Source organism: Vitis vinifera, chromosome 15 (genome assembly GCF_030704535.1).
Source record: "Vitis vinifera cultivar Pinot Noir 40024 chromosome 15, ASM3070453v1".
Taxonomy (NCBI): Eukaryota; Viridiplantae; Streptophyta; class Magnoliopsida; order Vitales; family Vitaceae; genus Vitis; species Vitis vinifera.
In genome coordinates this window covers 21,664,323-21,685,112 of record NC_081819.1, presented here as the reverse complement: position 1 = coordinate 21,685,112, position 20,790 = coordinate 21,664,323, and the positions used below count along the sequence as shown (strand labels likewise).

The 20,790-nt window shown below is 34.8% G+C and overlaps 3 protein-coding genes across 11 annotated transcripts; 2 read left to right on the top strand and 1 right to left on the bottom strand.

Annotated features, from left to right (window-relative positions):
* Positions 1-471: 471 nt before the first annotated feature.
* Positions 472-1,955, top strand: LOC104881924 (uncharacterized). The gene has a single exon (XM_010663570.3). It carries the CDS (start codon positions 970-972, stop codon positions 1,852-1,854), a length of 885 nt encoding a protein of 294 aa, XP_010661872.1. The 5' UTR covers positions 472-969; the 3' UTR covers positions 1,855-1,955.
* On the bottom strand, positions 1,904-5,536 carry LOC100265354 (GDSL esterase/lipase At4g01130). Its single transcript, XM_002276489.4, has 5 exons — positions 5,165-5,536; positions 3,109-3,318; positions 2,786-2,943; positions 2,436-2,706; positions 1,904-2,347 (listed from the first exon to the last, which is right to left on the bottom strand). Exons 1-5 carry the CDS (start codon positions 5,406-5,408, stop codon positions 2,079-2,081), a joined length of 1,152 nt encoding a protein of 383 aa, XP_002276525.1. The 5' UTR covers positions 5,409-5,536; the 3' UTR covers positions 1,904-2,078.
* Positions 5,537-12,463: 6,927 nt separating this feature from the next.
* On the top strand, positions 12,464-19,699 carry LOC100248302 (common plant regulatory factor 1). Of its 9 annotated transcripts, none has more exons than XM_002279930.5 (13): positions 12,464-13,039; positions 15,342-15,495; positions 15,684-15,728; positions 15,828-15,923; positions 16,053-16,133; positions 16,581-16,637; positions 16,797-16,957; positions 17,161-17,209; positions 17,328-17,376; positions 18,216-18,463; positions 18,677-18,754; positions 18,867-18,992; positions 19,116-19,699. In XM_002279930.5, exons 2-13 carry the CDS (start codon positions 15,433-15,435, stop codon positions 19,353-19,355), a joined length of 1,293 nt encoding a protein of 430 aa, XP_002279966.2. In that variant the 5' UTR covers positions 12,464-13,039; positions 15,342-15,432; the 3' UTR covers positions 19,356-19,699. The 9 variants fall into 9 exon arrangements, with proteins under 9 accessions (XP_002279966.2, XP_059599100.1, XP_059599097.1 ...); XM_059743117.1 differs by having other exon boundaries at positions 12,470-13,493; XM_059743114.1 differs by having other exon boundaries at positions 12,470-14,229.
* The last annotated feature ends 1,091 nt before the right edge of the window (positions 19,700-20,790 follow it).

Sequence of the window (20,790 nt, the reverse complement as noted above, 5' to 3'; positions counted from 1 at the left end):
CACTCATTAAAGAAAATTAATTGAATTATTAATTTCATAATTAGTAGGTCTAGGTCATAAAACAAAAATTTATTTTGACGAACACATTTTAGTAAAAAGACAATAATACCCCTCTCACAATTCCTACGAAAATTAGGTATTTGAAACCGCTTTTTAGAATTACGGTGAATTGCACTCTAACTTTATTTAAAGAATACATAACTTAAAAAAGAGGAAAAAATTATTTCACATAAAAAATTTATTTTAATTTATATATAAGGTAATTAATAAAAAATTTATAATACCAATATTATCCTTTAAAAATAATTCTAACTTATTGCCTTTGAGAAATATCGGTATGAATAAGTTAAGGAAGGGGAGTGGCCAAGCATAACCATAGAATAATGATATTATTCTTGGAAGGGCACAACCTTGTCCTCTCTTGTGGGCTTATTCCACCCAATGACATAGTTGGCAGCACCGTCTTGTATCATAAGATTTCAACTAACCCAACAAATATCAAAAGAAAAAAGAATGAAGAAACAAACCCGTCCAGCAAGTTGGAAAAGGGGCCCCGAAACTGAGTTAGGAGAATAAAGGAAAATGAAGAAACTACTCCAAGAGAAAGGACTTGAAGAATGAGTTGTCACGAAAGAAAATCAGAGACCAAACCCCAAAAAACAACTCAAAAAGGAACCAATCTTTTCTGGGTGCCGGTCTAAATGGCCTTCTCCCCCCATACAATCCAACAACAACAAAGACAACCATTTCACCACCCAATTTCTAATCCCCATCATCACCCACCAATTCCCTCAGGTTCCCTAGAAAATTCCCAGATAATTTTGGGGGATTTCACTTCAAGTCCTCGTGTTGTTTCATGGGGGTCTTGAGTATGGATGTGGGGTTGAGGGGTTGCAGGGTTTTTGATGATTATAGGCCAGTTCAGTTCAAGGAATTGGCATGAAACTGTGAAGAATTTTCTGGCTAATTATGGTGATGGGGTCTAGAAGGAGATGGGGTTGCAGCATCTGGGTGATGTTTTGTTTATCAGCATTGTCGTTTGTGGAAGGTCTGAATGGCTATGACCCTGAGTCCTTAGATGTTTTTGTTCATCATCAAGCTTGGAAGGCTCTGGTAAGGCCTTATACAGGCAGACTGTACAGAGTTCACCTCCCTGCAAATTTTTCCACCATGGAAGTCTCTGTTGTTCGTCTTAGAAGTGGGAGTTTATGGCAAAGAGGAGTGAATTTCAGCTCCTTTCATATCCCTCGAAGGACTCTGCCAATGCCTTATGTGAAAAGGCTGGCCATAGTCTATGAAAACTTGGGGAACTGGTCTTCTGATTACTACAAAGTACCCGGTTTTTCGCTTGTTTCCCCTGTTGTTGGCTTCATGGCCTATGATGCCACAAATCTGAGCGCCTTAGGCAATCTCAAGATCAATTTCAGCATCTCGGGGGACCCCATTTCAATTCATTTTCCCAGCATTTTAGTACCAAAAGATGAAAATAAGACCAAATGTGTCACATTTGGAGATGATGGATCGGTTCAATTCAGTAACATGACTACCCCAAATGTGTGTTTTGCACAAGGCCAAGGCCATTTTTCTGTTGTTGTTCCAGCTTCACCAGTGAAGAAACAGAGGTGGTGGAAGTGGTGGGCAGTTGGATTCGGAGGCGGTTTTGCAGGACTGATTATAGCGGCTGTGGCTGTGCTGGCTGTTGTTAAGGTAGTGAAGAAGAAGAAACTGGAAGAAATGGAGAGAAAATCAGAAAACAGCGAAGCTCTCAACACAATCTGGATAGGGAGAAGCAAAATCCCTTCTGCAACAATGATCAGAACACCGCCTGTTCTTGAGAATGCATATGTTCCTTGAATTCTCCTTCAGTTTTCTTTTCACCATCTTTACACAAAAATGCAGATACTTTTGTATTCCAACACATTAGATTAATCAAAGAAAAATTTGTTCTAGATTCATGACAAGAAGGTCTAATTTATTACCTCTGATGAGAGTCTCCCTTATAGTTATTGGAATTCTAGTTATCTGAATAATGTATCTAAGAGTAATAATCCCCACCATAATGAGTCTCCATTAAGAAATCAACCTATAGGTTGAAGGTCACAGAGCTTACTGATTGGGAAAGGAGGATCAAAATAATTGCCCTTGAGAATGGCCTCTGTCACAATCTTATTTGCAGCTTCTGTTGAATGCACCCCATCCCAGCTCACATAGCTCTGAGGATCACTACAAGCTTCTGCTGTGACATTCCTACCATTCACCACCTGTTTCCTTCCACAGAAAATTTTCGGGTCAAAGTTGTAGGCACCACCCCCATGTCCACAGCATGCTTTGGTGCTATACTTGAGACCTGTCCCAAATCAAGCCAGAAAAAAATCAACAATGGCAAAGATCCAAAAACCTGACAAAGTAACAGTTTTTCATGCTACATGCAATACCATGAAGTGTGGGGTGTTGGAAGAGCTTTAGCAGCACATCATGAGTGTTCACATATATGACAGAGGCATCTGGGAGAAGCTTTCTGGTTTGGCTCAGTGCCTCCTTCAGCATATTGTTATAGTCCACCACTGCCCTGTTGTAAGAGACTAGACACCCGAATTCATCGATGTCTGAACTGTTGTGTTTCAGCTGCGCCAGAAGTGCTGGATAACAACCTACCGGTGCAAGATTAAGAACCAGAAACGTGTGGCCGCCTAGCTCGTATAGCTCCTTCAAGTTCAAGCTCATTCAGCTAAGTAGGCTAGTTCAAGGCTGCAAATGGATCAAAGACTAGACTTGAAAGACTCACCTTGATGGTGCCTGCAATTTGGGAGATGACTTGAGGAAGATACTGCTTGACTCCATCTATGCCAATGGCAGCCAAGTTGGAAGTGAAATCATTCTGACCAATATAGAACGTGTAGAGGGATTTCGCGAAAATGTCAGGTTGAGGAAGATAACTTGATCCTAGAAACAATAGCTAAACTTCAGAAACATCAAGGCAAAGTTTATCATCCTGAACTAAGAGTACTAAACATTTAGGGACATGTTTAAGTCCATTAAAAGGATCAAATTCTGAAGAAAAAGATCGAATCGAGACGTGGGAATTATGCAATGATGTAAAGATGGTACCTGAGAAGTGATGTTCATCAACTAGAACCTTGAATTGCTTCATTTGGTTGAGCTGAATGGCCAGGGAAAATGGGCTGATGCCAGTGACAAATAAGGAAGTGTTTGGCAGGAGCACAGTGGATGCCAATGTTGCATAGTTGGCTCCATGTCTATAATCAGACCCAATTGACTGCAGATATGGGCTTATAAATGGCAGCCCTAGAGCTTGAGCTGCCAGAGAAAAAAATAAAAAGGAGGGATTATTTCAATTAACTTGGCTCTGCAGTTTTGGCTTTTTGAAGGCTACCAATATTCCCAAGATCGGAAGCATGCGATTATGAAATCCGAATGAATCATGATTTCATTCAAATTACCCAATTCCCTAATCGAATTTTCCTAAACCTTAACACATTTAGACTCCGTTTTACAATATTTTTAGCCTAAAAAACGTTTTTAAACAAAATTAAACCTTTAGCAAAATTTAGAAAGTAATTTTGAAAAATTGAAAAGCACTTGATAGGTGATTTCCCAAAAAAATATCTTAAAAAATAAAAATCAACTAAAAGCACTTTGAAATCCACTCTTATTTTGAAAATCCATGTATAAATTTGTCTTACTTCATTCAAAAGATTTGAAGGAATATATTAGAACAAGTTGTTCATAAGTATGGAAATGATTTTGAATGGGGTTAAAAAGTGCTTCCCTTAAAAACTTAGGTATTTGCTAAAATTTTTAAAATATTTAAAATGATTGTTAAGTAATTAATTGATCGTAATTTTTCCAAAAATCATTTTATATATATATTACTAAAAACACAATCAAAATACTTTTTTATAGTTTATATCTAATTATTTAATATTTTTTATTAAAGCATTTTTAATGATAATGTTTTTAACAAAAATATTACAAATAAAAATATTTTAATCAAAATCATTTTCAAATGAACTCTACTATTGTTAACATTTTTCTTCAAAATATCTTTTGTCTTGAGTGCTAGTAGAAAAATGAGTGAAAAAAAAATGATAAATCAAGTCCAAGTTTTTTCAAACAATGTAAAAGGGCTTTTTTTAATGGTCGAATATATTCTTAAACATTAGGAAAATAATATGATATTATGGTAGCACTTAGTCACTTATAAAATAAGAAATCTAAATTGGTGGACGTGTGATAAGATTCAAGTCATTTAATGATAGTACCAACGAGTGGAACATAAGTATAATAATACAAGTAAATAAGATTGGTACAAATAACGATATTAAAAAAAATATACATATGATATCAGATTAATGATGACTTTTTGATAACTTAAACATGAAAGTCAAGTTTTTCCAAACATTTAAATATCTTAAAAAATTGTTTCTAAGCGTGAGAAAATGTCATTAAACATTATAAAATGCAAGTCCAACTTTTCTGAAATTTCTAAGCGTCCCAAAGCATTTTTAAACACGATAAAGCGTTTCTAGCCCTTAATAAATCATTCCCAAACGCAACCTTAATTCTCCTTCCCTGAGAATCTATTTTTCTCTCAGTGAACTAAAAAGCTAGAAGACAGTGAAGCCGAACTGTGGGGTTGAAGGAGCCAATAATTCAAAATCATATCAAGCGTACCTCATGAACTTCAGACAAAAATCTACAAATAATTGATGTATCCTCCTCATTGAGAATAATTGACAGCCTCGCTTTTTCCAGCTAGGCCTTGTGTCTTTTTGTTGGGATTGGGAAGTATAACAGGCTGAAACCGCCCATCTCCCCGTTGAAGTGGGCCAGAACTTTCCTAAACAGAGGTGAAAAAGTCAAGGAAAACAGAGTCATTGGATCTGCATTCATTCCCACCTACCAAACACCCCCTAATCCCAGTTCTAGTTTACAGAACCATGCAATGTGTGTCAAATTACATTACACGTTCTTCAGGACAAAAAACAGAGACACCCACGTTCTTCTCCTCTGACAAACCCATTATCCTCCGTTTGGTTAGCAAGAAAAATGCAGGAAAAAGAAGCAGAAACGGATTCTGGGTCATATGACTAAAAGAGTTCAAATTGTCCAACTACTTTGGACTTGGTGTCTTGAAAATTACCTAAGAAATCAAGAATGAGCCTCCCATCACAAGCCCGTCCAGAGGGCTTCTTGAAGAAGGTCATGCCATTGGGTGGAGACGGTGCCGGAAAAGCTGCCCAGAAGCCGCCGGTGTCGGAGTTTGAGTCGCCGAAGTTAAAGATAGCCTTGAATTCACACTTGGGTTCAGTTGAAAGTGCTGAGACTGCCATAAACACTACGAAAATCACTGTGAATGTGGAAATTTCTGGTGCTGACAGCTTCATCTTTCAGCTTGGAGAAGCAGACTGGGAAGAGAAAACAGAGCAAAAGTGCTTTTAGCCTTATTTACTTGATTTACGCATGGCTTTTGAATTTTTTATTTTTATTTTTCTATATTCTTATCCGAAATTTGATTATTCTATATAGACGTATAGACGCTATCCACTTTCACCTTATTGGATTTAACTTGGAGGGCCTGGGCCCAAGTCATGCATTCTTTTTATTCCTGATAAACAGTGGCTGGGCCCAAAATAAATCCAGACAGCTTGCTTGGGCTTGAGCTGAATGACGTCAGTCAAATTTTTAGGCCCAATATGAGTTTTAGGCCCAAGTCAATACTCTTTATTCTTGTAAACACGATAACTAATTGCTTCCAAAGCCCAATATTAAGCCATCAATGGAGAGCTAAAAACATAAAAGTGTTTTTGGTAATGATTTTACTCAAAGTGTTTTTAGTGAAAGTGTTTTCTCTTAACAGTTTTTAGGAAAATCACCTATCAAATATTTCTCCATAAAACACTAGGAATGATTTTTGAAAATTTTAAAAGCATTTCTTAAATTATGTTAAATACCTCATTTTCCTTCAAAAATATTTTTTAGAATAAAAATGTTTTTCAAAAACACTGCAAAACAAAAGTCTAAGAATAACTTCATTTTTATTAACCTTGAAATGATATTAGAAAATTATTATATAATATAATATTCATTATAATAATAAAAAAGCAAAAAAAAAAAAATTATTGATTGGAGATTTCGGGTAGTGGATGCCAAAAATTTGGGAGGAGTATTGAACAACTTAAAAAAGAAAAAAGAAAAATTTGTGTGTGGTTTAAAAAAAAAGAAAAAAAAGAAAATGATAGTAATTTTTATATGAAACTAAAGAATTTTTTGAAACTTAGCTTAAAAAATAATGATTTAAAAAATTTATTTAAAAATTCAAGGTATTTAAAAAAAAAATCTACCCTAGTTTACCAACATAAGACAAATTCATCTTTTTTTATATATAAAAATAATAATAAATAAAATTATTATTATTTTCCATATTTAAAAACAAAAAACAGAAAGGGCAACCAAATAAGCACTTTTTTTTTAATAAAAGTACACGAATTAATCCTTTTTATTCAGTCAAAAATTATTTTAATAGAGTAATAAATTAAAAGTTGATTTTAAACTTAAATGAAAAACAAAGAAGACTCCAAGGCTAAAATATATTATTTCTCCTAAATACTAAAAAATTATCTTTAAATTTTTTTAAAAATATATATATTAATAACATTAAATTGAACTCCTACTACTTTTTTTTTTCTTCAATGAAAAAGAAAGCAATTTTGAATTTAGGTCAAAATTATCTTATTTTAAATATAAAAAAAATACATTTTCAAGTACAAAATTAGCTTAAAAGATGACACCTATTCACAATCCTACATAAGGGAAATATTTATATAAGAAGGTGACAAAATGATAAACATTCCCAAAGGAGAGAAATAGTGTGACAAGGAATAAGTAAAAGAATGGAAGATTTGCTTTGGGGTCAATGTTCATGATATGAGCCACACAAATGGATGAACCCCTATGGTTCAAGTACATGTGGTGGACAACCACATTTCATTTTGTCTCCATTTGAATTTGTGGGTCACACTCACTATCTCTTAAATTCTTAATTACTTGCAAAATATCCATAACCAAAAATAAATTATAAAAAGTAAGATAAAATAAAACCCTTTAAAGGCCACCATTTGGGAATCGTGGGACAAATCCAAATGCATGCAAACAAAACCACAACCATATTCAATTACTAGCTTATCCTATACCATATGTTTAGGTTTGGATTTGATTTTACAAAGATAAAGTGTTTTTTTTTTTTTTCAATATTCTAAATAGATTAACTCGGTTTTGTAGAAATAATTTGTAACTCATAAAAAATTTAAAGTCTGTTTGATAATTATACTTCTTTTAAGAAAAAAAAATCATAAAAGAAATAATTTAAATAAGAGGTCTTTTGTTGGCATGTCTTTCTTTTTCTTGGTGATGACCCTTCAAATGGGATTAAACATTGTTGCCCTCTATTCAACAAGGAGTAACATAGAGTATAATATTTTAATTGAGTTTCTCTAAATATTTGAAATTTTAGAGGGGTTATTTTTCAAAATTTCTATATTTTATGAAATTTTATCAAAAATATATATTTCTATGTCACTAAGAAATTAATTTTTTAATATCAGAAAGTCGGAAATTCCAATCCAAAGGGTCGCTCGCTAATTTTTTTATTCAACTTTATTTTTTTTAATCTTATTTATTTGTTTTTGTATTTCTTTTTTTTCATGCTTCCATTGAATGGTCCAAATTTGATCATTCCCTTTGGGAAGTAGATTTTATGTTGGTCTTGTACCTAACATAACATTTAAAGGGGGAAAAAAAGGACAAAATCCCACAAATGGGGTATTTTTCAAAGTAAATATGAGTGGGTGTTGAATGAATAGGCCCCTAAGGATACTTAGGATGGGAGAGGAGGTAATAATGAAATGAAGGAAAGATTTAAGAAAAGAGGGTTACCTCACATTTATGTATGGAGTATGGAGGTTTGAGTCACTTCACCTCTAGGCATTTGGGGTCTAGAGTCAGAGCACCAACCAACACCTCACCCTCCACCCCATTACCCCTAAACTTCCATTTCCCCAACATTTGTGATCCAATCTCTAAAGTGAAGCTTTCCTCTCTCCTCCCCATTTTTTGACTCATCACCCACCATCCAACATTTCATATCTTTCATTCAACATTTCCCATTCCATAAAAAATATTTATTTTTCAAAAATAAATAAATAAATAGTAAGTCAAGTCTTCTAAAATATTGTGATGTAAACAAAAACAAATATAATGTTATTAAAAATCTATGACATTTAACGATTTTCGTTTCAGTTGAATTCGATTTTGATTATTTTATTTAAAATTTAATAAATTTAATAATAATAAATCAAACATTTTATTACATTCAATATAACAATATCACATATGTGACTATATTCTAAGTGTCTCAATTCAATAATTTATTTTAAAGTTTAAGAGCTGCATTATTGTACTTTAACTTATTCTTTACATAAAAAATAACTTTTTTATCCGTCTTTCTTTATTTTAGTTTTCTAATCTATTTTTCCCAACTTTTGTAATACACAAATGTTTTTAAAAATTTAAGGATGGGGTTGAGATAATTTTTATTTTTAGGTTTATTATGTAATTAATTTCATGTTTAAAATAATTTTTTATTAAAAATAAAAAATTTACTAATTTAAAATTTATATATATATAAATCAACACTTTAATGAAATATAGCTACCATTATTTTTCAAATCATAAATGAATCAAAATTTTATCTTGTTTTAGTGTTTAAAAAACTATTTTAATAAATATAATATTTATAATTAATTTATAAAAAAATAATTCTAAAAAATATTCTTATGGGTAATTTGACTAAAAGTATCTTCCATCAAAGGAACTTTCAAAGTTTTAAAACCATAAATGTGCTTTGTAGGATGATAAGAAAAGGATTTTTAGGAAATCAAAAGGCTGATTCCAAATGTCAGACCCACTTTTGACTAAGGAGAATTGGGCCCTGCCCATTCCACTCAACAACAGGCCCGTTGGGCCCACTCACACTCGTATTTCTTCCTTCACATTTTCATGTCGTATGGTGTTCACGCACCAAATCCACAAATTGCCTCAATTTTGATTCAATGGGGCCCTTAATTTCTCTTAAAGTCACCAAATTGGTGTTTAAGAGCTTGTATCCAATAGACCAGAAGATAAAGTTTCCAACATTATATATATAATATAATTTTTCTATCTACGTAATTGACTTTTACACGTTGTATCATGATATATATGGAAAGAAGAATGTTTCGTTATCTTTGTTGTTAAAAATTTATAAAAAATTAAAATAATGTTTTTCCTTTAAATACCTTTTAAGGAAAATGTTTTATCAATCATTTGTCAAAAAAACAATAAAAGTGGTTTTTGCAACTTTTCAAATTTTGCTAAACCTCTTAAATTTTCTAAAAAAAAATACCTTATAAAATATAAGCACTTTTTAAAAATGCCATAAAACCAACTCCTGAGGGAAGGATCAGTAAAAATAAAAAATTTATTATTATTAGTCACTACAAACTAATTTAACTATAAAATAATTTAAAATATTTAAAATTTCAACTAATTTTAATTATATTTAATTATATTTCGTATTTTTTTTATTATAAAATCAAATAAAATTTTTTTCTTTCTTCAATATTTTATGAAATCAAACATAAACTTTTTTTTTTTTTTTTTACTTTTTGGAAACCAACTATAGTTATAAAACATTTTTTTAATATTCAAAAACCTAATCGTTTCTTCATAAAAACATTTCTTAATGTTATTGACAAACTCGTTATCAAAATGAGTCTCAAATGAGCCCTTAACTTCTATTACTGCTATTTAAGGCCCTGTTTGGTATGACATTTAACTGTTTTATGAACTATATTTAAGAATGCTTTTATTTTTAAAATTTTAATTAAAGAAAATAACAGATAAATTATTTTAGAAAGGGCGAGACTCATAGATGAGAGTTTATAATTGATTTTTATTTCTCGTATTTTGTTTTTGATTTTTCATCAAACTTGCATTTTAATTTTTCTATTTTTCTCTCTGTCCATATTTTCAAAATTCAAAATGAAAATTTAAACGTTACCACTCTGGTTTGCCGCAGTCCGAGTCCCTTGCCTGGGCCCATATTGTTGGGCCCCAAGGATGAAGCCCAATACTTACGTCACCAATGTGAACGCGCTTCTGACAAGGCGGCAGGAGGGCGTTGTCGTCCATATGAAAGAAAAGCAGGGGCATTAAAGTAACACCGGTAAAAAATTAAATATTGACTATAAAAGGTAAACAGAAAAATCAGGGATATTCAGATCGGATCTCAACCTTTGCTTATAGTCCACGTCAACTGGGCCCCACACCATACGTTGCGTAGTAAACCATGTGCCTGCCAGACACGTCACCCTGTCGGGAGAGATTTCATAAAAAGAGGCCGCCACGTCAGACACCTTCAGTCACATCTCACTTTCTTACTCTAACCGCAAAACACGCATCTCCGTCCGTTTTCAGCCACATCCGACGGGTCACGTTTTTCTCTGACGTGGACCTTCTGACGCTGACGTCATTCCCCACGATTGTGCCCACCTGTCACATGCTCGCTCTCTTCAATATCGGCCCTGGATCTACTTAATTATCTCTATCGGAAAAATTATGTAAAAGATTTACGCTTCGTATTAGGATATGAATATTTTTCTATTTTAATAATTTTTTATTTTAATTTTTTTATTAAAAGGTGAATTAGAATTAAAAATAACAACGTGCCATCCAATAATGGAGCAGCACGTGGAGATCTCCCACGTGGAGCAAAGAGGTGACACGTGGGCCATTTAAGATCTCTAGAAAGTCCCAAGAGTCGTGAAGCGTGAGCTGGCTACGCAACCTTCCGATGCCCGTGGGCCCCACGCTCTATCGTGTCTAGACGGCACACGTAGGTGAGTGGGACCAGCATCACCGACATCAACGAAAAGCCCCGTGGGCCCCACTCATCCCTTGCGTACGAGATGCCTTCTTTTAGGGCCTCGTTGGCAGTGAATAAATAAAAAAATCTCTTATTTCTGAATGTCGTGGAACGATTCCATCCGTCAGATCAAAGAGACCGCAGCCGTCAGATGCGGTGGCGTCAGATGTGGGGGCCATAGGAGTGAAATAGATAATTATTAATTTATTATTGTGTTTTTAGGTGTGGCGAGCCCTGCGCTTACACGTGGGCAATAGATGAGGTGACTGGGGAAAAAGTAGAGGAGATGGGAGAATCTGGCAATGGACGGCCAGGATTTAATGATTGCGTGCTGCTGCGAGTCAAAGGATCAGGCGTCAGAGATGGAGTGCTCTCCGCGTCGGAAAGTGAGGTGTCCCTCCTATGAACTTATCCTAATGCCCCTAGCCTTTTCCTGATATGGCTGTAGTGCCCTTTCTTTATTATTATTATTATTATTTTTGGGAATTAATGGGGTTGGTAAGAAAATGCGGGCCTTAGGTCCTGTTCCGCCACTGTACCAATCATGGAAAATGGTTGAACTCTAATTTCCCTATAAATAATATAAAATATACTTCAGAAAAGATTTATACTGATTTTTTTTTTAAACGTGGGGTAACTCAGGAGAAACATTGTGGGGCTTTTCATAGTATAAAGGTTGTACTATATATACATATATATATATATATATATATATATATATATATATATATTAATATATATAAGAAAAAGGTATAAAGCAAATGTGACTTGGGAAAATTTTTGCCCATTTCTCACTTTTTTCCTCTTTCCCGTAGGTTCAACCCATGGGGTGATATAATCGATATATCTCAATAAAAATAAAATATGATGTTATGATATCTATAACAAGTATATCTTATCTTATCATTTAATATAAAATCAATTAAAAAATTATAATAATGATAATAATAATAACAAAAAAAATTTGTACTTAATTTTTTTTTAAATTTTGAGTCTTACCAAACGGGCTCCAAAAATAGCAATTATTTTAGCCTAACTTGGAATTTAACTCACATTCTAACATGAAAATTTAACATATTGACCATAAGATATATATATATATATATATAAATAAATTTAATTAAAAATTTATATATTTTTAAATTATTTAATATTTACATTAGAAAGTAAAAATAAATCAGATGAATTTGAAATAATATATAAAAATAATTTATTAATTTAAAATTTTTTTTTTAAATTTTTTAAATTTTTTTTCCCAATTTTCTTGGAACATAGGTATGGGCGGGCTACATTAAAATTTGATTTTTATAATAATAATTTTTAAAAATTTTAAATTTAATCTTATTATATATATATTTGAAAAGGACCACACCAACTGGCGAAACCCGGATTCGAAACGGCCTATCAAATAGAGTTAAATCTGGGATTTAATATTTTAAAATTTTTTTTATTAAAGAAGAAGGCAAAAACCAACCACGTAAGCCACATGACGGGTGGAATTAGTTGGCCCTCTCAGAAGCCTAGCCGGGGGGACGCGTAGATCGACTCATTGGGCAACACGTGTACGGTAGAGGTGACGCGGAATAAACAAAATGGTCTGGGAGCGAATATCGATGAGCCAGCTCAACAACCACCACGGCCACCGTATGTACATCGTATGTTTGTACACTCATCAGATATACGACACGTGTATGATGACGTGGATGGTGCCTCGTCACCGCACCACCTCCTCCCCTCTCTCCATCTCTTCTCCTCATTCCCCCCTTTCTCTCTCTGCAAAAACAAAAAAAAACGGGAAAAAAGGAAAAAAAACTCTTTCCCTCCGTTTCTAGAGAGAGAAAGTGGAAGCATAGAGAGAGAAAATGCTGAGGCTGAGAAGCTAGGGCTAGATTTAGGGGTTGTGGTGTGTTGTGTGTGGCGTGCCGTGTGCGATCTTTTTTTCGCCATTGAAGAGAGTGGAAGCTTGTTGGAATTTCCGGAACGGTTTTGCCCTTTTTTGTTTTCTTTTTTTCTTGGGTGTTTTGGTTTGGGAAGCGGAGAGGAGGAGATTTGAAGGTACGTGGAATTCGGAGTCTGATTTGTCTGAATTTTTGGATTCGGATTGGAGGATTTGATGGTGGAGTTCCGACATTTGGCTCTGTTTGGTTGCTGAGAAAACGGGGAAAGGGAAAGGGAGAGAAAACGAAGTTATAATTTTATTTTTCTTTTTCTATGCGAGTGTTTTTGGTTTCTGTAAAAGGAAAAAAAGTCAATTAAGTCAAGGGGTTGCTGAGAAATGTAGGAAAATAAGGGAAATCAAAATTTTGACTAAGGAAACACTTAACTAAGCGGAACTTGCTGTCGTTGAGTTCGATTATTTGCGTTTCTTTTCTATTTTTGTTTTTTGTTTGTCAAACAAAATTTAAATGCTGTAGAGGACTCGGAATTTTGTTTTTCTTTTGTTTTCCTTCGTTTTCTCGGGAGCCAAACAGAAGAGGAGAGTTGGAACTCATCTGGATCTCTCTAATCGGTCTTTGTTCCTGCTATGAACTTTTGCGCACTTATTTTGAGTGCCGGTTTACTTATGTTGATTTTAGATGTGTTCTTGCGCTCTTCCATGGGAAATTTTCTTATAATTTGCAGTTTTATTAGGTTTCTATAATTTCTAAGAGTCCATTTGGATGATGAGCAGTGAAACTGTACTCACTGGAAGCATTGTTTTCAGAAAATAGAAATTTCTGTAGATTATTTCCAAAAAATAAAAAAAAAAAGAGAGTAAATTGAGTTCTTTATTTCATGAACACATACTAGGATATTTTTGTCATTTAGTTTCCATACTATCTCGGTGATATCGATTTGCTGCTACTCTATCATTTCTACCCTTCGCTTTCTTGGTATCGGTGGGGATGGTGGAAAGACATTGATGACCCTTTCTTTTTTGTTTTGTTTTGTTTTGTTTTTTTGTTTTTTTTTTTTTCTTTTTCCATTTTTGTCCGTTAAATTTTTTCTTATTTATTTATTTGTTTTATCGTGTGGATCAATAACCTTTTCTGCTGTAGTTGTGGGTTAAATAACTTGTGTGAATATATAGATCTAATAAATTTTGGTTGTATTCTTGGAGGATCTTATAGATTATATAATGAATCGTTGGACCTTTAATCATATTGAGTGATTTAGTTGAGTGATAACAGTCTAAATTCTTCCTTTAGAGATGGTTTTTGGCTTGATGGAATGTTGTTTATGCAGCTACTTACTATTCTTTTTTGGTAATACTTCCAAAATATTGAGTTGTTTTCTCTTATGTTTATGAAGCAACCGAAGCTATATGTAGTTTCTAACTCATACACGCTATACCTAATATCTTAGGGTCATCTTCTGGTGAAGATATGTTGACTAATCTCAATTATGTGAGGTTCAACACTCAAAATACAAAGCAGCCTCTCACTTGGTTAGAGTTAACATGGACAGTTACCCAAGGGCTCCTGAATTGTGAAAGTAAACCTTCCCCATCTGTTATCCGATTTTTGCAGAAATTGGTCTTTGTAGGTTATCCGAAATATTTCAGGGTAATGCTTTGTTGGGTCTGATTGTGCTACTCTTGTTAGAAGGTTCTGATTGAACCTTTTTATATGTGGAGTTCCCAGTATAAAGGCTGCTAGAACTTTGGTGAATGGAGAGTTTGGGTCTAGTGTATTCCTCTGGTATTCATGTTGGGTCAAGACGTTCATTAGTGGCACTGTTTCTTAAAGGAAAGTTAAGGAGGGGAAGTTCATCTTTGGAGATTTATATATCCTTCTCATTTTGTGAAGCAGAATCTAGTTGTTGAATTAGCCTTGTGGATTCATGTTGGGGGGAGAAATATGTAGAGATTCCATTGAATCTGAAAGTATTTATTCTCTAATTGTATGGTGTTATGAGCATCATGTTGTGTTTCTGTTGTTACCCTGTTCCAAACAAGCTGAGCAACCCTAATTTCCAAATTGACTTTGAACTTCAGTGTTTCAAAAAACAATACAGAACCCATGCACGTCAAACAAGTTTGTGGTTGCACAAGTGATGTTGTGACCCTGGGTTAGCAAGTTTAATTGGAAAAGTGATGTAGAGATATGGTCCAGTTGTAGTAGTAATTAGGGGAACTTTGTGGTTACAATCATCTGCTTGATTTGTGGGCTAAGTGGAATCTAATGGTAGGTCTCCATCTACTAATGTGGGCCCATTTCTTTTATGTTATGTGATGATTTTTTTGGTGGATGAATTGGACCAATATCTGGGTTAACTATAAAGTCATAAATTCTGATTTCCTTTAGACTGTTCTCATTCACCTTGCATTTTTTTTTTTCCTAACAATCACATCTTGACACGGTAACCCTAAATGCAGCTGACAAGATTTTAACCAGAGAAACAGAATAGGCTAAGCATTTTCTTTATCATCCTCAATCAATTGAGAGTTCCTGCATTGGTGCTTGTCCATGGGGAATGAAGAAGAGGGGAAGTCCCCTAAGCCTGAAAAACCAACTTCACCTCCACCACCGGTAAGCTGAGAAATTATACATGTTACTTTTGTTGGAACCATCTAATCTGAGTTATTGTCTTGATTTTTTAATTCAAGGAGAAGAATTTGCTATTTGTATATGTGGATAAGCATACAATATTATCATTATTTGGTGATTGAGGTCTGGAGTCTGAGTCTGAACACTCGTCAAACCATTTTTGTTGACAGGATCAAGCCAATATTCATGTGTATCCTGATTGGGCAGCCATGCAGGTTATCTACATTTTACATACATGCATTTCCCAGTTTCGATGAAATAATTAATGAAATATTTTTCTTAAGAATTGATTATATTATTTGTTTTGTCTTCAGGCATATTATGGCCCCAGGGTCACTCTACCTCCATATTACAATTCAGCTATGGCATCTGGTCATGCTCCTCATCCTTACATTTGGGGCCCTCCACAGGTATTATTCATAGCAGGAAATAAGTTGAAAATTTCTATTTTTTCTGATTTTTCCCTTCAATCATATATATCATAGCCATCTTACATGGTACTCTATGCGGATAATTTGAAACTTTTCTTTTTTTCTCAGCCAATGATGCCGCCTTATGGGCCACCATATGCGGCAATCTACTCGCCTGGAGGTGTTTATCCACATCCTGCAGTTCCTCTTGTAAGTCCAACATTTTTATTAACTATAGGGCATTTACTTTGCTTTTCTACTTAGAGGGAATTGGTCTCTATGTGTTCAAAGTTTAAGTTTGATGGTTGTTTAAGCCTCCTTTAGTGCCTTGGTATAAGTGATTGGCTTTGTGAACTTATGTGCAGTTTTGATGGGAAGGATACATGACATCCACTTGCCTGAAATTCTAATTGTGTAATGATAGCAGTTTTTTGTTCTTGGTGCACATCTTCCTTGGCTTGGATTCCCCCATTTTCGGGTGACTTGAATCAAACAGAAGAATGCATTTTTATTTTAATTTTTAATTTTTAAATTTGTTTATGGTAGATATAGCTTTCATTTACCATCTAGGCAAAGTAGTTTCTGAATGAAACTCAGTGTGCAATCTAACAGGAATAGGTCTAATATATCTATATTGATTGCTTTCCATGCATCCAGGGGTCACATTCACATGGGCATGGGGTTCAATCATCACCTGTTGTAAGCGAAGCATTGGTACTTAAATTTTCCCTTAACTAAATATTCTCTTGCCCTGTACTGCAAATATGGACAGAATAATGTGACTAAGAATGCATCAGTGATGGACAAAGCAAAGTTGTGTCTTTTAGCTGTGCAGGTAGTCACAGATACATCTAATTAGGTGCTATGATGCAGGCTGCACCTCCTTTGAGCATAGAAACACCTGCAAAGTCATCAGGAAATACAGACCGTGGTTTAATGAAGAAGTTGAAAGGGTTTGATGGGCTTGCAATGTCCATAGGGAATGGCAATGGTGAGAGCACCGAGGGTGGGTCTGATCATGGATTATCTCAGAGGTTGGTTGAACTAACAACCCTGCCCCCCAACCCTTTCCTTCTCTATGTGCATTTATCTTATTTTGGGATTTAGATGGTCTATTTTTGGGAGGTTGGAACTTTTCCTTCTCCATCTTGTATATAGGAAATGTTCCCAGCCAATGTGTTCTTCATAGTAGATTTCTTGTGACTAGACTAACATCCAAATTTTGACACATGAACAGTGGAGAAACTGAAGGTTCCAGTGATGGAAGTGATGGGAATACAGCAGGGGTAAAGATTAATATTTCTGCTACTAGTAGCTTTTCATAAAAGCTCAAATGTCATTGTTTTATAAAATATTGAAGCACAGAGTTTATCTGTTTATTTATGATCTCCCATCTTATGCCAGGCAGATCAAACTAGAAGGAAAAGAAGCCGGGAGGGAACACCACCTATAGGTATGGTTGCTTTCTTCACCTAATACCATATATCAATGAACAGTAGATTTGGCCTAGGATTTCTATTTCTCACTATCAGAGCTTCCCTCCTATTGTAAACTTGGCATGAGCCATGGGTACCAGTGAGAGCAACAATAAGACTGGCCTTTTATATTGCAGAAGAGTGGCTCTTATTGGTTGTCAAAGCTTATGATGTCCACTGCTCTGCATCTCTCAATGTGGTGATTAAATGAATTGCTGTTTGATTTTATCTTAAATTTTGGTTGCAACAAATTATATTGAAAATAATATTTGTTTCTGAAAAGTGGGGTTGGGAGCAAAAGCAGTCCTGCCTCATAAATTTGGGTGTGTACCAAAACCTCTTTTCCTCTGATAATAACTAGCGTCAAGAGTTGCCATGTTGCTACTCCAATTTGGGTCCTCCTTTAATCCGGAGCTTGTGTGCAATATTGTGGTCTTTGCACCTGATTAATTCTGAATGCCAGTGGTCTATTTGAGCAAAAGCACTCTTGTGTGCAATATTCCATCTCAGAGTTTATCGCTTGTCCTCTTATGCAGGATTGTTTTTTGGAATGATTTAATAACTGATAGGTTCGGAAATAGCATTGCTTGAGCTCTACATGGTGGAACTATTTTATCATCTCATGAATCTCATCATGCAAAGATTGAAGAAACTGCTTCCTCTCAAATATTTTAGAAAAGATTACCTCTGAATTGGTGGAATAAATGACAAAAAAAAATAGTGGAATAGATGATGCACCTTGTACAAGATTCTCTGCTGAATTTGATCCATTTTTAGACATTTATTATTCATGTTTTCTCAATCACTGTATCAACAGGTGGAGATGGGAAAACTGAGACACAGGCCACTTCAGCTCCTTCTGCAGAGGTAAATGCAGGTTCTGATAAGGTGTTGGGTGTTGCTGTCCCTCCCACTAGTGTCACAGGAAAATTGGCAGGAGCTGTACTTTCTCCTAGAATGAGCACAGCATTGGAGCTCAGAAATCCTCCTAGTGTGAATGCAAAAACTAGTCCGAGTAGCATCCCTCAACCTGGTGCTATGGTGCCTTCTGACACATGGATACTGGTATGATCTCCTGCTTGTCCATGTTTTTAACCTGCTTAGGTTAGTGTTTAGACGCCACTCCCACTGATAAAAAATGCATCTTCTATGTGCTAAGGTTTTGGATTGATGCTCTTCTAAGGCTCAATGCCTCAAATAAGGATATGGATCTAGTGTGCTGTCTACTTGTTTATTGTCCTGAAATTAACGTCTGATGATTTGTTTTACTTGAGTCAGAATGAAAGGGAGATAAAACGTGAGAGGAGAAAACAGTCTAATCGAGAATCTGCAAGAAGGTCAAGGTTGAGGAAGCAGGTACAGCACAGATATGCCATCCTTTAATGTTGAATTATCTACTCTCAGTTTGAAGATCTGTGTGGTCCATGTACCTTAAGAGTTTAATGCTTTTAATTTTCTTGTCATCCAGGCTGAGACCGAAGAACTTGCACTGAAAGTTGAAAGCTTGAATACTGAGAATTCGGTACTTAAATCTGAAATTAATCGCTTAAGAGAGAATTCAGAGAAACTGAAGCTTGAAAATGCCACATTAATGGTATAACCTTGCTTCCTTCTCGCTTCGCTTCTCCTTTCATTGCTCATAGATTCTTTATATTATCGTACGCCAATGTGTTGCTCACTGTGGACTTTCGATTTCAATTTCAATTCCAATTTACAGGAGAAACTAAAAAGCGCACAGTTAGAACAAGCAGAAGATACACATTTGAATAAGGTCGACGACAAGAGAGTCCTGCCTGTCAGCACAGAGAACCTACTTTCCAGAGTCAATAATTCAGGTTCTGTCGACAGGAGCACTGAGGAAGAAGGCGACATGTACGAGAAAAACACAAACACTGGCGCAAAGCTGCACCAACTTCTGGATACGAGTCCCAGGGCAGATGCAGTGGCTGCTGGATGATCAAGTCACCTGTAAAAATCTGCTGCCACTTTTATCATTCATCAACTTTTTTAAAAGTGAATCCTGTGGTTTTGGTCATAATTACAAACCCAAAATTACTGCTAACAAAATAGGTGAATAGAACGAGTATCTGAAGAAAAACTGGATTCTAATTTTTACCTGTAACTTAGTTTCTCTGATGATAAAACCAATATGTATTATATTTTAGATTTCAGAGTGGTGGGATTGACGCCCTGAAAGGTAGTGTACATTGAAGAGAATGAGAGATTTTGTTTGGGGGAGAATCTTCGAACCTTTAATATACCATATAATATAATATCTGGTGGTTGTGCAATTTGTACTCACTGCTTTTGATTTCGCCCCTCACTTTTTTCACTGTATGAGACCCCTTTTATATACCATTGTCTGGGCTTGTGTTTCCATTAATGCCATCTACTCATGATTCCCACACTTGATGATACCAATAAGGTGCCCCCAAGTGTCTCACCTCTATAATCACTAAATCATTTGCAAAAAGAAAGGCAAAATTTTGCTGGAGATTTTGTTTCTTCACACTAATATTAGCGCTAGGATGGGCAGCAGGCTTCCTCACTGTTGGGTGAGACTTCAAAAAGATTTATTAGAGGAGGTAGAAGAAGGTTTAGGGTTTGGTTTGATACCTGTGAGAACAGGTGGGCTAAGAAGAGTGAAGATGGATCGAAGAAGTTTTTGGCATTATATTATTAACATCTTCATTTGTGCTTACACCCAAACCTCTACAAAAAAAGAACATGCATCATGGCAGAAACATAGATTATAGAGTAGACAACCAGACAGTGGGGAGCAACATGATCTTTAAGGTTGTAGGGGCTTGTCCATTGAGAATGGTTTCTTCCGACAAATTGTGAGGGCAGCCCATGGGGAGGAGTGTGGGGAAGGTGGAGGAGGGTATGTCATTTGTGGGGTGGGGTCTTTTACACTTTTGCTTTGCTCTTGCATTTTCAAATGAAAGCAAAAAATTATATTTTAAAGAAATTATTTTAGTATTAAAAAAAGCTTCATCCAATATTAAATAAGGTAATTTTATATTAATATTTTGTTTTAATAATTAGAAACTCTTCTCCAATTTTTTTAAAATATATATATATATTAAACTAAAAATACTTCGAAAAAGCTTGATCAAATAAAGTCGTATATCTCTTAAAACAAATATTTTTATAACTAAAAGAGAAAAACACTTCTTATTAAAAAGCTCTTAGCCTTGTGGCATTCTAAGCAGATATGGATGAGAAGTACCCTCTAAGATTAGGGGTTGGACCAGTTTTCGCATGGTCCAAACAGCGGGAGCCAGTCTTTGTTGAAGTCAAAAACAAAGAAAGTGGGAGAGAAAAGAAGAGAAAGTTTGAAAGGCATGCGGATTAGACCATGTCATTGCCACGCAAAAGACTACAAATTT